At 35.3% G+C, this 18419-nt stretch overlaps 1 protein-coding gene across 1 annotated transcript; it reads left to right on the top strand.

Annotated features, from left to right (window-relative positions):
* Positions 1 to 12886: 12886 nt before the first annotated feature.
* On the top strand, positions 12887 to 14394 carry LOC131038835 (flavonoid 3',5'-hydroxylase 2). The gene is made up of 2 exons (XM_057971393.1): positions 12887 to 13576; positions 13658 to 14394. The coding sequence occupies exons 1-2, from the start codon at positions 12887 to 12889 to the stop codon at positions 14012 to 14014; spliced, it is 1047 nt and encodes a 348-aa protein (XP_057827376.1). The 3' UTR covers positions 14015 to 14394.
* The last annotated feature ends 4025 nt before the right edge of the window (positions 14395 to 18419 follow it).

The raw sequence follows: 18419 nt of genomic DNA on the forward strand, positions 1-18419 counted from the left end.
GATGCATAGTTAATGGATTTGACACATGTTTTGATAGGTATGCAACATGGTTTCTCTGTTTGCTTCCAAATATGGAGGAAATGGTAGAAAGAGTTGGAAAGTTTTTAAATCTTCATGTTCTTTCCATATCAAAGAATGAAATAAGTTCCATTAGTTTTCAAGAAAGATGATCTATCATACTATACATTTCTCATTACCATGATGAAAGACAATCTTAGAACTTCATTGCTGGATATTTTTGTAAGATTTATTGGAGTTCTTGTAAGGAGAAAGTGTTTATGGGTAGTTTATGCTAGATATGTTACCTATTATTTTTTATAAAGATAAACGGGTTTTGCATGGACCCGAAACTAAAAGTTTTCCAAAAGTCAACCATTAATCAAACAAACAGGAACCAACAACAAAATAGGGGAGCACCCCAGAACAAACACGAAAGCAAAAGAGACACAGACAACAAAGAAAAAGAACTCAAATGAGAGAGTGTACCATCTCCTTGTTCTTCTGGATGGTAATCTTATTGATTTCCACTAGTTCTTCCATAATGAATTTGGAGGTGCCCTTATTGTTGCTCCTACTTCTAGTCCTCGAACTAGGGCCTTCTGGTTTTGTTTCCTCTAGTAGCAATTTTTTCACCTTCAATATATTTCTCACTTTCACTGTGAATGTATCTGTACTCCACAACCATGACATTTATCTTTTCGATCCCCTCCATACTATTATTCATGGCCTCCTTGCTTATGTCGACCAGGTTCTTGAGGTTTTTCTTTAACTCTGCCATAGACTATTCCACCTTTTCAATTCTTTGTTCATGGTTGCATTTCATAATCTCAACATATTGGGAGAGTTTCTAGGTCATAATCATGAGCTTCTCATATATGCTAGGATCTGGCGAAACTGTGAAGATATCAATTATCTCCTTAACCCCCACTTTGAGCGTATCGATGTCTCTCTCCACCCACTTCTAGCAGCTCAACTAGCTTCTAGTCACTTCCATCACCAAGTTCATCAGATTACCATTCCTCTGTAACCCACTATCTGCTTCTTTAGGCATGGTCCCCTACTTTTCCTTCAGGACGTTAATAGGAATGTCTAGTTTAATTTCCTGGTCTTAAGTCTTCGAACCATAGTCCTTAGCTGCATTCTTCTTCTTTTTAGAAAGAGGCTCGACCTTAGAAATTAGCTTGCTAGTAGATTTATATTTGCTAGCCACACATCTAGGTGAATTAAAACTGCTAAACGTACCAGCAGTGACCATCATCTCACCTACTTCCACTGGCTTATAATTAGGGTCATCAAAAGGAATAACACCACCACTATTCTCTAAATCCATTTCCAAGTCAAAGACTTCCTAAATATTAGGATGTTGGCATTTCTCAGATAGAGAGGGCACAAATTCAAGGTTCTTGGTGTACTCCATGATGAGCACAAAAATCCCGTCATGGAGAATAGGATTATTCGGATTCTCCATATGTTTTTCAAGACTATTCTCTAAAGAGGAGGTTGGATAGAAAGGAATCAAAATGATTTTATCATGCCTAAAATGGTTCAAAATGGTAGGAAAAGATACTGGCATATCTGCCATCAAGTGTAATATACCTCATGATGAACTCGGCCACGTCTGCCCAGGGAGCCATAAGCTCTTTCCTATTGTAGCCACCATCAGCTATTTTGTTAACTCTTGAGCGCTCCTTGTCTTGGTCGAAAAAATTCGCCAAGTCATCCTCCCCAATTTTCCTGTCTCTATAGAAGCTTCTGTCATTCATTGCCAGACCAATAACCATCACCACTAGGGTTTCTTCCAATTGGTAATTAGCACCATAAGTCCTCAAAACCCCTTTCTTTCATCCATTGACAAAGGTTTGTGTGAGCAGAAGAGAAGGGCCATGGAGTCTTTCTAAGAAGGGGACAATTCCCCTATCATCAACTTCCTACCACACCTCCTTGTTTCTATTCCATTTCTCAAAATTAGGTGGTTCTTGCCTGTTCTTGTCCCCACCCATAATGATCTGGGTCACCAAACAAAAAGAAATGGGTCACACTAGATAAGTCTTTGAATAGTAGCAGGAAATGGGCCACACCAAAAAAGTCTCCGACTAGGAGCAGGAAATGGACGACACAATAAAATAAAAAATCCAGGCACAAGGGAAGGTTTTAGATCTTCGAATAGGGAAAACAAAAAGCAGTCATTTCCCCAACAACTCAATCAAATAATGATTAAAATTCATTCATTACCGCAAGTGGGTGAAATCATCACAAGCCAGATCGCATAAGTTTTTTGGGAAAGAATCCCTACTCCTCCTCCATTTAGCCGCCACATAGCCCACCGCCATATTGGCTAGTACATCTGTCACTTTGTTGCCTCCTCAAAAGACATACAAAATTTTGAATTCATCCAACTCATTTATTATATCCTGATAATCCTTGATCAGGTTAGCAATTGTCCAGCTAGGATCTGTGCGCCCATTCAAATAGTTGACAACATTTAGTGAGTCAGACTCTAGTCAGACCTTTATAAAGCCTTCTCTTTTAGCCTTATGTAACCAAATGTGGGCAGTGCTGGCCTCCACAAAGTGGTTGGACTGGGAGCTCGGAGGGAGTGTAACCATAGAAACCAGCAGACCCATATGATTAATAGCCACTCACCCACATATAGCTGACCCAGGATTCCCTTTAGCCACCCCATCTACATTGATTTTGATCCATCCCATAAGGGGGATGCCAAAGAACATTTTGTCTACACTGCTTTGTTTTGTGCACTGAAATAACAATATTCCAATCAATTTGCCAACATTTGATAGTATCCCATTCCTCTTGGAGAGTAGGGAAGGGATGGTCATTCTTTCTACTGGGGCAGGAGTGCAGAAAATTCTCCTTGGTAGAATTACAAATTCTAGTAGCCACAACAAGCTCAAAAGATTCCAAATCTCTAAAGACTCTATTGTTTCTTTCTTTCCAAATACCCGAAGCAATATGAGGAAGAGATAAATTCCAAAGAACTCTCAAAGCCTGATTGTCAAAGGGCCACTTCCATTCAAACCACAACCTTTGAATAGAATCAGGGAAGACCCAACTAGTGTTCCAGATATCAAGGAAGAAATTCTATATATCCTTGACAAAAGAGTAGTGAAGCAGTAGATGATCAACATTTTCCTTTGCTTCTTTGCAAAGGAAGCATCTATTAGTAAGAGGAAGACCTCTTTTGCAATGATTGTCAATGGTAGAGGTCTTACCCTACATAAACAACCAGAAAAAAATGTTAATTTTCATAATTAAAAGCTTATTTTAGATACCATCCAAGAAGGGGGGGAAGTTTCTAGAGATGAACTTGTAAGCATCAACAACCTTGAATTTCCCAAAAGAGGATAAACTTTGAAACACTTCATCCTCCACATGAGAGCGAGGGATGTGTATACAATTCAAGCAAGGTTGCATAGGTATCAAAGCATTATCCACATAATTGAGATCTAACCAGGCTCCATCTCTAATATAATCAGCCATCTAGGAGCCAATTTTTCTGAGACATAATTCTTTGAAAGGAGAAGCCCAAACAAAATCTGATAGGGGGCCATCACCAGTCCACCAGTCATCCCAAAACCTGATTTTGGCACCATTCCTCAGCACCCATCTACATCCATGCAAAATAACTTTGGAGGAGCCAAGGCATGGGGAAGAATATGACAAAAGAAAAGAGTGTTGCTATTGCCATTTTCATCCCCTACATCATCTCCATCTTTAGAAGAAACTTTTGACCTCTCGCTCGAACTCCCATTCCCACTCATCATCTCTTCTTTCAAAAAATATTAAAGTTAATTTGTGGTTCATGAAGAGATGTTAATATTTTAATGTATTTTTATAATTAATAATAGCGTATTTTTCTATATAGTTGAATTCATCTATTGTATAATTTGATTTATTCATTTAATTTTACTTGAAACTAGGCTTATGTGTGTTGTTTGTTTTTACATTTATGTATATGCAATTAAGCTTGATTGATTTCTTTGTCTTATGGGAATAATTAATCCAATAATTATCCATAATGCAATCTTAATGAACATGGTTTAATCTTGGCTATCTAATCCTAGTCATCTCCATGGATGTTAGGTCAACATTTTAACTATGTTCTCCGTAAATGCAAACCATAGAATCAAGAATTTTGTTCTTTGATCTCATCTTACACTTTGGCTTATACTTAGTGTTATAGTTGTGTATAAAAATATTTTCATTACATTTAATTATAATCATCCACCATCCATTAACATTTTTTGATCACATAAGAAAACCTATTTGTATTTGAACTGAAAATATGAAATCAAGAAGAAAACTAAAATGTTTAATCATTAACATCCTAGTGCATGTGAAATAACCAACTAATAATTATTATACAATTCATGTTTATCTTTGAATGTTACTATCTATCAAGTTAAATTTAAATATCAAACTAATAGTAGAAGCCTAAGAGTATTAAGAACTATCTTCATATAGTCATTTGCTTTTAAAGAAACCCACATCACCGTGTCCATTGAACATCAAAATCATAGACACACTGTTTATTTAGAACTATGAATAAGATCTTGAACATGAAAGAGATCCAACATAAGATGCCGACGAAATTTTAAATAATCATCCATAAAAACAATTTTCCATCACATCTCAAATTTCCAATGTATGTTAATTTGATTTTCTTCATTAATTAGTATACAAAAGTTGTTCATAGAACCAACTATTCCATCTCTTCATTGATTAGTATTTATTGCATGATCATGTGTATTGTCTAAAATTATTTGACCTAGTATATTATATTACACTCTACATTCCACATTATATACTTAGGTTCATATTGTAATACCCTAAAATTGGTCATCTAAACCATGGGCCCCTAATCTTGACAACATCACCAACATCCTAACCAAAGGCAATTCAATCAATCTTGAGCACATTATTAATTTTTCAATTATCAAAAATCACATGGCAAATCAACTACTCAATATTAATTAAATATTTATTTAATTAATTGAATCATTTCTAATAAAATCATTTTGATCAATTATCCCATTTTAATTTATTAAATATCCTTGCATATTTAATTAATTAATAAATTTGCCATTCAATCATGCAAAAAGGATTAATTTATTACAAAAGATAAATTAATTTATTACAAAGAGTTGAATTGAAAATAAAACAAAAAGAATTGAATTGAGAGAGAAATCAAACTCGAGATATTATTTCTTTTTCTAAATTTAGAACTTGAAATCAGAAAAGCAAATTTAATTAAATTATTGAATTATTCTCTAAAATTGGAACTCAAAGCTTTTCGAAAAAAGAAGTTCAGTTGCATTGAAAAGAGCTTTTTCTTGAATAAATCAAATATGTGCATGGAATTATCTATTTTCATCATATATGCATGGAATTAATTTATTATTATTTTCCAATGCAACTTGGACTTCTAATTTGAATGCATTTCAATTAAACTATAATTGGAATCTATCTCAAGGTTAACTAAACATGATTTCTCAATTATTTCAATTAATCCTAAATTGAGCTTTTTCTCTTGTGATTCTCTATAAATTCAGTCTTCAGCTCTCATTCCAATTCACCCCAAATATTTTTGAGAACACGCTTGGAGATTATTATCATGCTAATTTCACTCCAGAGTCATTGAAGATTATTGTGCTTTTTAGATTATTTGCATCCATTTTACATTCATTATTGCGTGCATCCATTGTTGCTTGATTATTATTGCTTGAATTATTCATCCATCTTGCATCCATATAGCTTAATATTATATAGATTAAATCCTTTGTCTTGGTGTAGTCTAGTCACTGGTATCGCTTATAAAAATCTGAGAGCAATCTTATACTCACATCTTTTAGAAGGCAATTAGTTGCTTTGCTATGGTTTATTTCTTATTGATTATTGATTACTAACCATGCATATAATGACTTAATTGAAGTGTTGTGCTTGCAACTACAGGTTCACTTTTTCACACACACACATATGAGCCTAATTGCCTTGTGTAGGCTTATTTTCTATTTCTATTTTCATTAACTTGACAAACTTGGCCTATTTCAAAATTGTCATTAAATTTATAGATCTATTGTTTAAATCAATTTATTTAATTTTTAAATCTATCTTTTCACTACTCTTAACTATTTCTTTTTATTTTCCTTAATATGTTATATAGGGCTTTTCTTCATACTCCCCTCTTTAAGGTTTCTATGCATCTATTAAACATATTTAAACATTCATAGATCCCTGGATATACCTTTCTTTGTATACCATGGTTTACCATAGTCCTTTTTCTATTATTACTATTTATTCTTTCATCATTGAATGTTGTATGTATTACTATATTTTGTCCATGATCTCAAATAACATTCATTAGGTCATCATGTTATTCTCCAAGTCATTAAGGAGTGTTATGTTAGGCTTAGTCCTATGCCATTGGTTAATAAATTTATAAGTTTTCTGAATTTTTCTCTAAGGAAATAAAGTTGTCTATCTATATTTAAAGTTTATAGATTATGGTTTAAATTCTTAAAAGGGGGATCATATCATTTATTAAGGTTTGAAATAGCTAAATGTCTCCAAAAAGGTTCCTAAGATCCACATTTATGATTGTTGGAGGGAAGAAAGATAAAAAAAGTGATCTCTCTTGACCAACTCAACATCCTTTAAGGTATTCAACATGTTTTCTATTCCACAACATGTTGATGGTTTACACCTCCATGAAGCACAAACACCTAGTATTTGTAATTTGGAGGGGTTTTTGAAGCTCAAAGATACATAGATAATGGATTTGACACATGTTTTGATAGGTATGCAACATGGTTTCTCAGTTTGCTTGAAAATATGAAGGAAATGGTAGAAATAGTTGCAAAGTATTTTTTAAATCTTTATGTTCTATCTATGTTAGAGAATGAAATAAGTTCCTTTATTTTTCATGAAAAATGATCTATCATACTATACATTTCTCATTACCGTCATGAAAGACAATCTTACAACTTCATTGTTGGATATAAGATTTGTTGTAGTTCTTGTAAGGAAAGTGTTTATGGGTAGTTTATGCTAGATATGTCACCTATTGTTTTTTATAAAGATAAATGGGTTTTACATGGACCTGAAACCAAAAGTTTTACAAAAGTTGGCCATCAGCCAAACAGACGGCAACCAACAACAAAACAAGGGAGCACCCCAGAATAGAAATGAAAGCGAAAGAGACACAGTCAGCAAAACAAAAGCACTCAAATAAGAGAGTGCATCAAGTCCTTGTTCTTTTGGATCGTAATCTTATTGATTTCTTCCAGTTCTTCCATAATGAATCTTGATGTGGCCTTATTGTTGCTCCTGCATCTGGTCTTGGAACTAGGACCTGTGGTTTTGTTGCCTCCAACAATAATGTCTTTACCTTCAAGGTATTTCTCAGGTTCACTGTGAATGGATCTGTACTCCACAACCATGACATTTATATTTTCGAGCCCCTCCACGCTATTATTCACGACCTCCTTTCTTATGTCGATCAAGTTCTTGAGGTTTTTCTTTATCTCCACCATAAACTATTCCACCTTTTCAGTTCTTTTATCATGGTTGCATTTCATAACCTCGACATCTTGGGAGAGTTTCTGGGTCATAATCATGAGCTTCTCAAATTTGCTAGGCTCTAGTGAAGCTGTGAAGATATCAATTATCTCCTTAACCCCCACTTTGAGGGTATCAATTTGTCTCTTCACCCACTTCTAGAAACTCTCTTGGCTTTTGGTCACTTCCATCACCAAGTTCATCAGAGTACCATTCCTCTGTAACCCACTATCCACTTCTTTAGGCATGGTCCCCTGCTTTTCCTGCAGGACATTAATAGGAATGTCCAGTTTAATTTCCTAGTCCGAAGTCTTTGGACCATAGTCCTTAGCCGCAAGCTTCTTCTTTTTAGGAAGAGGCTCAGCCTTAGAAATCATCTTGCTGGTAGATTTATATTTGTTGGCCACCCATCTGTGGGGTTCTTACTGCTAAATGTACCAAGAGTGACCATCATCTCACCTTCTTCCATTCCCTTATAATCAGGGTTATCAAAAGGAATGTTACCCCCACTATCCTCCAAATCTAGTTCCAAGTCAGAGACTTCCTGAATATTAGGATGTTGGGCTTTCTCCGATAGAGAGGGCACAACTTCAAGGGTCTTGGCGTACTCCTTGATGAGAACAAAAATCCCTTCATGGATAACAAGATTATTTGGATTCTCCATATCAGTTTCAAGACTATTCTCTGAAGAGGAGGCCAAATAGAAAGGAATAGAAATGATTTTACCATGCCTAAAAAGGTTGAAAATGGTAAAATGGTAGGAAAAGATACTGACATATTTTCCATCAAGTGTAATATACCTCATGATAAACTCGACCATGTCCATCTAGCTAGCCAGAAGATCTTTCCTATTGTAGCCACCATCAACCATTTTGTTAACTCTTGAGTGCTCCTTGTCTTTGTCAAAATTTTTTGCCAAGTCTTCCTCCCTAGTTTTCTTGTCTCTATAGAACCTTCTACCATTCATCTCCAGACAAGTAACCATCACCACAAGGGTTTCATCCAGCTGGTAATTAGCACCATAAGCCCTCATAAATCCTATCTTCCACCCATTGATAAAGGTTTTCGTGAGTTGAGAAGAAGGGCCATGGAGTCTTTCCAGAAAGGGGACAATTCCCCCATCAATGATTTCCTTCCACACCTCCTCATTTTTCTTCCATTTCTCAAAAGTAGGTGGTTCTTGCCTATTCTTGTCCCCACCCATAATGATCTGGGCTGCCAAGTAGCAGGAAATGGGCTGCACCAGAGAAGTCTCCGAATAGTAGCAGGAAATGGGCCACACCAGAAAAGTCTCCAACTAGTAGCAGGAAATGGGCCACACAATAAGACAAAAAATCTAGGCACAAGGAAAGTTTCTAGATCTTCAGATAGGGAAAATAAAAAGCGTCCATTTCTCCAACAACTCAATCAAATTATGATTTAAATTAATTGATTACCATAAGTCGGTGAAATCATCACAAGCCAGATCGTACAATTTTTTTGGGAAAGAATCCCTACTGCTCCACCATATTGGCTAGTAGATCTGATGGTTTGTTGCCTTCTCGAAAGACGTGTGACAGTATGAATTCATCCAACTCATTTATTTTATCCTGACAATCCTTGATCAGATTAGCAATCATCTAGCTAGGATTCATGCACCCATTCAGACAATTGACAGTGTTTGGTGAGTCAAACTCCAACCAGAGCTTTCTAAAACCTTCTCTTTTAGCCATGTGTAACCTAATGTGGGCAACGCTAGCCTCTGCAAAGTGGTTGGACTGGGTGCCCAAAGGGAGTGCCACCGCAGAAACCAAGACACCCATATGATTCCTAGCCACTCCCCCGCGCCCGGCCACCTCACTATATCCTTTAGCCACCCCATCCACATTGATTTTGATCCATTTCATAGGGGGGGATGCCAAAGACATTTTGTCTGCACTGCTTTGTTTTGTGCACTAGAATGACAATGTTCCAATCAATTTGCCACCATTTGATACTATCCCATTCCTGTTGGAGAGTAGGGAGGGGATGGTCATTCTTTCTCCTTGGTAGAATTACAAATTCTAGCAGCCACAGCAAGCTCAGAAGATTCCAAATCTCTAAAGACTCTATTGTTTCTTTCTTTCCAAATACCCAAAGCAACATGAGGAAGACAAAAATTCCGTAGAACTCCCAAAGCCTGATTGTCAAAGGGGCACTTTCATTCAAACCACAACCTTTGAACAAAATAAGGGAAGACCCAAGTAGTGTTCTAGATATCCTTAACAAAAGAGCAGTGAAGTAGCAAATTACCAGCATTGTCATTTGCTTCTTTCCAAAGGAAGCATCTATTAGTAAGAGGAAGACCTCTTTTGCAAAGATTGTCAATGATAGAGATCTTACCCTACATAAACAACCAGAAAAAAAGGTTAATTTTCAGAATTAAGAGCTTACTCCAGATATCAACCTAGAAGGGGGAGGGGGGAGTTTCTAGAGATGAACTTGTAAGCATCAGCAGCCTTGAATTTCCTAGAAGAGGAGAAATTCCAAAACACTTCATCCTCCACATGAGAGCAGGGGATGTGTATACAATTCAACCAAGGTTGCATAGGTATCAAAACATTATCCACAGAATTGAGATCTAACCAGGCTCCATCTCTAATATAATCAGCCACCCAAGAGCCAATTTTTCTGAGACATAGTTCTTTGAAAGGAGAAGCCCAAACAGAATCCGATAGGGGGCCATCACCAATCTACCAGTCATCCCAAAACCTGATTTTGGCACCATTCCCCAATGCCCATCTACAACCATGCAAAATAACTTTGGAGGAGCCAAAGAAGTTGCTCCATAAATCAGAAACAATGTTGGGAAGTTCATAAGATTCCAGAGTATTTTGGATATCCAGATATATCACCTATTGTTATGACAAACTCCTACTATATATCTTATTTTATTGTGATTCAATGGAGCTATTGAAATTGTAGACACTTAGAATTGTCCCACATTATTCTATATTCCTAGGCAATTTTCCCGTATGTTGTTTTTGCATGAAATTAACCATATTATTCTAAAAATTTTCTAGTTTAGGGAGAACAGTGATGAATCGATTAGTTTTTGGGTGGTTTTACATGATATTTTCTTCACCCAAACAATAGATACTTGGAGGAGTAATACAAATAACAATGCTTAGATTAAAAATCATCTAGTTAAAGATTTGTTCACCATCATTTATAGACTTTTACCAAAAATCTTTAGCTTCATTTTGTTGGAATTTCAAGTAGGTTGTAATGCTGTATTTTTTTTTAATTTTTATATATAAATTAATAAATTTTGGCATTCATAGTTTGTTTCTCTTTTGTTATCACTATTCATGTTTTCATATTAAAATTTTAATGTATATATATATATACACACATATATACATGTACATGTATGTATGTATACATACATATACATATACACATCTATCTTTTTGTTTTTGTATTGATCAAGATCTGAATATTTTATTGTTAGTTGGAAAATATCAAACTGAAACTCTACTTTTCATCTTCATTTTACCCTGAAAAGGAATTGAACTAAAAAGATTAAAATGTATATATGTAAATGCATTAGAATATTAGAAAAAATGAATACAAGATTTCTTGACTATAAGTAAAATCTGATTTATTTGTGTGCTTGAAAAACATGAATTTTCTAATCATTTCAAATGATTGCTTAAGAACGCATAGCCACATGTATTTATATACTTATATGTGTGTGTGTGTGTGTGTGTGCGCACGCGTGCACTATATTATCTTAAATAAATATTGCATAACCATTTATTCTTCTGATATAAAAAGTTGCATGCTTACTTTGTAAAGAAATTTTAATTGGAAAAGAGCAATATAAGCATAGACATGTCTATTATGAGAAATATTACAAAAGAAAAACGTCTTGTTTGCTAAATAATATGAAAAAATCTATGTAAAATGAGTATTGCAATGTGCATACACAAAGATTAATAAACGAAACCCTATATTTTCAAAGAAATCCATAAACTCTTGCAAAATAGATAGTACAACAAACACCAACACAAAAAATAAAAAGCAAAAAAGACCACACATATACCTCCTTAAGATATCAACATACCTCCATGTTGATATCTTAAATAAAATAGAAATCAAGGATAAACACCTCACCCGTTTAGAAAAAAAAGATCATTTTTGAAACAACTTGACATACAAATGATATATAAATGTATGAAATATGCCATGTTTCAGCTTGTGGAGGTGTTATTTTATTACTCCAAATAAAATGGAACCCTCACCACTTGTCTACAGCTAGATTCATAGCTTTTTGCGTGAAGGACTTTAATGGATTCGTATTCTTGATGTTTAGAATTTTAGAAGGACATTTATTTTACAGATGATTCTCTTATATTATAAATATCTCTCGACATATTTTACATCTATTTTTTAAATATAGATATACTAATTATAATAACAATCCAATTTATAAAAGAATTGACAGCTCATCATTGAACTACATAATAAGCTGCACACGTGTGTACCGTTTCAATGAACAATTTATATACGCAATCGAGCCCTTGGCGTGGGGCTGCAAAATACATTTGAATGCTGAAAATCTGTGGATTCACTGAATGTTTTTTCATAATGATTTTTTTATTATTGGAAAAGCTTATCAGGTCCCCAATCGGAGATATCATCACGAGCCACCAATGGGTTCTGCCTTTGCAAATTAGAGTTTCCTTAATTAATTACGAGCCACAAAATTTATCATGGACTTCTAAAATTTAAAATCTTAGTTCATACGAAATAATAAAAATTCTGAGAAACGGCCAAAGATTTTTTTATTATTAATTAACATTGATATATGGGTGGCCATCGAATATGCCGGATTAAGCGGCTTTGCATCTTGGGAATCGTTGACAGACTGTTGCAGTGGGCTTTGGAAAGAGAGCTTCATGAAAGACAAACAAAACAAATCACGCGATCAAAAGCTTGTCCAGTTTAGCGAAGTCCGACATAACAGCATTTTCCAAGCGTACTTCCAGTTCCCTATATAATCCAAGCATTAATAGAAAGACACTGAGGACACAAGCACTAACATATCTTGCTACATCCAACTGACTATGGATACTTTGAAGCTTTCTTCATTCTTTTTGTCATTCTCAGTTTCACTAACGCTTCCACTCATAGCATTGTTAGCTTGTCTCTATTTTTTCAATGGAGGAAAGCCAATGCCAAAGCTGCCGCCGGGGCCACGAGGGCTGCCTGTTTTGGGTAGCCTGCTGGACCTCGGTTCGAATCCCCACCACTCTCTTTATGCTTTTCCAATCGCTACGGCGGCCTCATGCATCTCAAATTGGGCACCACCCCCACCATTATTGCTTCCTCCCGGGAGGCCGCAACTGCCATTCTCAAGACATTTGATTCCGATTTCTCTAACAGGCCGCAGAGCGGATCAGCGGCAGCTGATATTCTCTTGTACAATAGAAGCGATATCACCTGGTCTCCTCGGTGGCCTTCACTAAGAAAGCTCTGCATTTTCCAACTCTTGACACCTAAATGTTTGGACAAGTGGCAGGAGTCCCGTGAAGAAGAAATGGCGCTGTTACTCGCCTCCATCTTTAGACTCCGAGGTACTGCTGTAAATGTGGGAGATTTTGTTAATGTCTTTACTTGTAATGTTATTGGACAGATGACACTGAGGATGAGACTCTTCGAAGAGAACAACGCAGAGGCCGAACATTTTAGAGAATTAATGGAAGATTTCTTAAGCACGGCTGCTCGTTTTAGGATCGGGGATTTCGTTCCTTTCTTAGCACGGATTGGCTTTAGCGGTTCTCTTGATGAAATGAAGAGCCTGCACAAGCGTCTTGATAAATTTCTTTTGAGGAAGATAGAAGAACAGAGGCGTATGCCTCTGTCCACTGAGAACGTTGGCAACAAGGACTTTCTACAGATTCTCCATCAACTCAAATATAATTCTGCAGGAGATGGGCGACAGCTTTCCGAGTCTAACATCAAAGGCATTTTACTGGTACGCACTGCAACCCATTAATCGTGAGTGAAATTGTGATCGTTTTTCCCCATTTCTCACTATCTTTGTTGATTAATGCAGAACATGATTTCGGCAGGAACGGACACTGCTACCCGCGCTGTAGAATGGGCGATGTCCGAAGTGATCCGCCATCGTCATCTCATGAACAAAGTGAGAGACGAATTGGAGAGAGTTGTGGGAATGGAAGAGAGAGTAGCAGGATCTCATCTTCCTCTGCTGAAATATTTACAAGCAGTTGTGAGTTGTGACAGAAACTCTTCGACTGCATCCTCCAACACCGCTTATGCTTACTCACTCATTTCCAGACAGTTCAAGGGAAATAATTGGGCATTTCGTTCCCCTGAATTCTCATGTGACGGTGAATGTGTGGGCTGTAGCAAGAGATCCAAATGCGTGGGAGAGGCCACTGGAATTTGATCCGGATCGCTTTGTGGACAATCCCGTTAATCTGGATGGACGAGATTTTCGAATAATACCGTTCGGGGCAGGGCGAAGAAGGTGTCCGGGGTATAATCTGGGGCTTCGTATGATTCAATTTGCACTGGCAAGCTTTGTTCATGCATTTGATTGGTCTCTTCCATCTGGTCAAGAACCCAAAGATTTGGACATGACTGAGAGATATGAAGTCTCAATTCACAGGAAAGTTCCTCTCACTCTCTTTGCCACTCCACGATTGCCCACTCACCTTTATATGGCCTTACAATAACTATTTGGTGTGGAAGTATCATTTCCTGTCTACTCCCTTCCTCTGTACAGCCTGTATCCTCTTCTTAGAACGTCTGTTATTTTGTAACCTCATAGAGAGATGTGTAGTGCGTGTTTTATCATAAATAAATTCATGTGATCTCATATATTCGCACCCATTTTCAATGATTAGTTGAATGTGTGTGGTCTGTGTATAAATTTTTCTTGGAGAAGATTTGATACATTTGATAAATCAAAATTTTGATGTTGTTTAATTGTGAATTTTAAGGGTTAATTTAGTGGAGGAGTTATTAATGGAACTTTGATTTTTGATTGATAGTGTTTATATATTATAAGTAGATGCTGATTATTACTAGTTCCTACCCCGCATGGAACTATTGGAAGGCTTAAACTTAAAGCTTGATTAATCTGTTTTCTTTCAGCAAATCAAATTGGGAGAATTTCTTACATAAATTCACATCACACAATATGCTACGAACAACTTGCAATTTTCTTACCTAAAATTTTGATGTGCATTATTTTGCCAGTTTGTGATTGGCATTGCGGAAGGCTGCCCCTGCATTCCCATAACCCAACACAAGAGAACGCACATTCTGCGAGGTCTTGGGCAATGCATAACAGATTGTCGTCGGGTTTGAATGCACATTCTACTAGGTCCTGGGCAGTACATAGCAGATTATTGTCGAGTTTCAAAGACAATTGTCCTGCATTTGAACAGTGCGTGGGAGCAAAGAATGCATACAGATGTCCTTTTGTATCAACTATCTCTGTGCTATTATTCACAGCAATTAGATCTTATAGAACATTTTCCATCGTATTATAACCTTTTTTGGGGGGGGGCAAACTACAATCTATTATGCCATCAGCCTTATACCTGCAAATTGCGTTAGTTTAGAAATATCGAAGGCAAGTACAAATGCATGCCATTGCTACTCCTTACCCTTATTGCAAATTGGTGATTCCAATTGTGCTTCAGGCAAGTAAAATGCATTCAAAGCTTCTGTACTCTACTTTAATACCGAGCATAGGTTCTAAAGTTATCACCTCATCAATTCAGGCTCATTTTATAAATGTTGGAGTAGTTTTTCCAGCCGTTGCTGGCAAATATCGTTTTTGTATCGTTCAATTGCATTTTTAGAATACCTCCTTACATATTAGTACCATATTGTGCTCTCAAAGTTTTGTATAACACTGACAGTAATAATGATTTGTCTCTGCTCTTGTTGGAATTAATTTCTCTCGTGAGCCTTCAGTTTTCAGCTTTAAATCTGTAGCTTATTCCATTAATTTCCAAATAATAGGTAATGCTCTAAATTGCAAAGCTTTTTAAATAGTCGAAAGATTTGAGTTTACTAGTTAGAAAGCCGCTTGCTGAAGTTGATGGGATTGTGTTGAGATCTATAGGTGACTGGTTCTCATCTAATTTTTTCTTTCTTTGTTTAATGACAACAATTTTATTGGTTAAGATTAAGTTTTGGAACTTTACTTATTAATTTCCTTTTGAAAAATGTTGATTTTTTTGGGTTTAAATTACTGAATAATTTTTTTCAAACTCATATGTTTTTTCTGAAGGCTTGTTTCGATAGATTTTGGGCTTTTGCTTGGTTGTATTTTATCTGATAATATATTGATTTTGTTCGATTCAAATTAGCTGCGGGAAATGCCATGGTGAGGGAGTCCCCTATTCATTACGGTTATAGGGGCAAATGCGATCGGGATGACATTTCCATTTTCAGCTCGAGTTTCATTTGGATCGACCATTGCGTGCTCTACAACTGCGTGGACGGACTAATTGACGTCATCATGGGTTCTACTGCTATTACCATCTCCAACATCAACTTCCATTACCACAATGAGGTTAGCTCTTCAATTCCGGTTGCGCTACTTCTTATACATATGAGGATTTTCTCCTCTTATTAAAGCAGTGGTTGATAATAAAAGTTCAATTTATATATATTGCATCTTGATTCTGGATTATCTTACGGTTGAGACAGAATTAGCAAAATGGATTGTTCATTTTACTTATTTAGATTAGGGAAGGGTAAAGCCCTGTTGACCGCACTGCAAAGATAAATAAATTTTGAAGTATTTTACGTTTGTCTAGCGTAAGTGTCTTTCCAAGAAACTTCCAGGAAGCTAACATCATTATAGAAAGCAAGGTAAGAAGATGTTAAAGGAGGTGATACACGTTTGTATGCCATGCTTCTTTTTCTGTCATGAAAAACTTATCCAAAATAAAATTATATTTTTTTGTCCAAAATTACTTGTTTCTAAGCTTGTCATGGCGGTGTATTAATATATCATCTTCTCGAGGAGAAAATGCTCCTCTCTTTATGCCAGGTTGGAAATAGTTTATGCAATGCAGCTTACAACTCTTTCCACCTCTCAATAAACCTGCATTATCATTATACACCATTTATTCATCTTAAATAAAGGCATATCATCTGCTTTCTAATGCATCATCTTACACATTTGGTGAATACGATTTAAAGTACAATAGGCTTTAACCCTGGTAAAGTGGTAACTGATAATAATAGTTGCAGATACTTTATCACAACTGTTAGAAACATTTATCTAGAAAAACATTAACAAAAAATATATATTCATTATAAAAATACAGAAAACAAATAAATTAAAAGATTTACAGTATAATACTTAGAATTCAACTTGGACAAATATTTCAAATCGGTTATCTTGGTAAAGGAACAAAAGAAAAATTTACCTACAAATATCTTGAGCCAATTATATCCATTCATTAAGGAGATCCATTTTGATGGAAACTTGTTTTGGACAAACATCTGGGTGTTTTTTTTTATAGTACCTATGCAAGAGTTTCCTTAATTTTGTTCAAGATATTTTCTCTATGTTGATGGATATTGAAAACTTGAAAAAAACTTTAAAATATTCCCATTTCTACTATCTCTTTGTATGAAAATTTCAAATGCCTATGTTTATTATCATCTCAGTTTCTTTTTTACTTATGCCTGAAATTTGATATGGTGAACAACTAATTGTCAAATTAATATGCTAATATATCTTTTTAATATTAAGAGTTGAATTCGACTTGGTTTCTTGGTCTCCATCTTACACTTTAATGTTAAAAGGTTGTCCTATGATGTTGATCATGAAATTTCTAGATTTAGCATTTTGAAATTTAATCATGACAAGACTTTACCAATTAATTGTAGTGAATGCATTCTTGACGTTATTATAGATCATATATTAAAATTTAATATTGTTGATCATATTAGTTCCACTAGTTTTGGGGACTTAGGTTGGATATCATATCGTGATTTCTTAAGAAATATACCTCTTTCATGTTGCGTTCTAATGCTTTCAACAAAAACCATATAATTGCATGCATATTATTTTTCTTTTAGCCCATATGTAGATGACTTGATCGTCTTACTCTTGAATTCAAGTGACGGACCACCATAGCCACATAGCTTTAGGATGTCGATATATAAGATGCTAAAACCTTATGGTAGCCATGTGCTAGAACAATGAACTAGAAATGTTTAAAAAACAGATATATCCTTTTGAGGAAAACCATAAAAAATTATGGAAAAAACAAAAAATAGCAAGAAAAGGTGAATGAGAATTTGTTTCAAGCAAAAGACCTAGAGCTTCATCACTAGAGTTTTCTTTAATAAATTTGAAATCTGAAAGTGATCAGATTTTTGAAGAGGTTGGATATATCTTATTTGCATTATATTTACCTCAAAATCTAAATTTTAAGTCTACATTTCCTTTAGAGACCCATACTTATCCTTTCCTACATTGAATTTTAGAAAAAGGTAAGGGATATCAGAAAGAAAATTATAATCCTTAAAATAAAGCTTTGTCCATTCCCTTAAATGAAAAAAAAAAAAAAAATTGTTGCAGATACCATAAGCAATCATCATCTTGTCCATAAATATTTCAATTAAACATAATCAATCCACAACTAATTTTCCAATACTAGGCAAGAACTACGTTGCCCTGCAGCCCTTGTTTATATTTGTGATAGTAAATTTGATAACTTCAATTTTTAAAATTTAAAAAGTTTGAGTTTTTATTTTCAAAGATCAATTTTATATAGTGTGGGGGCTAATCCACATACATTGAGATTGAATCA

Source organism: Cryptomeria japonica, chromosome 4, assembly GCF_030272615.1.
Source record: "Cryptomeria japonica chromosome 4, Sugi_1.0, whole genome shotgun sequence".
Classification (NCBI taxonomy): domain Eukaryota; kingdom Viridiplantae; phylum Streptophyta; class Pinopsida; order Cupressales; family Cupressaceae; genus Cryptomeria; species Cryptomeria japonica.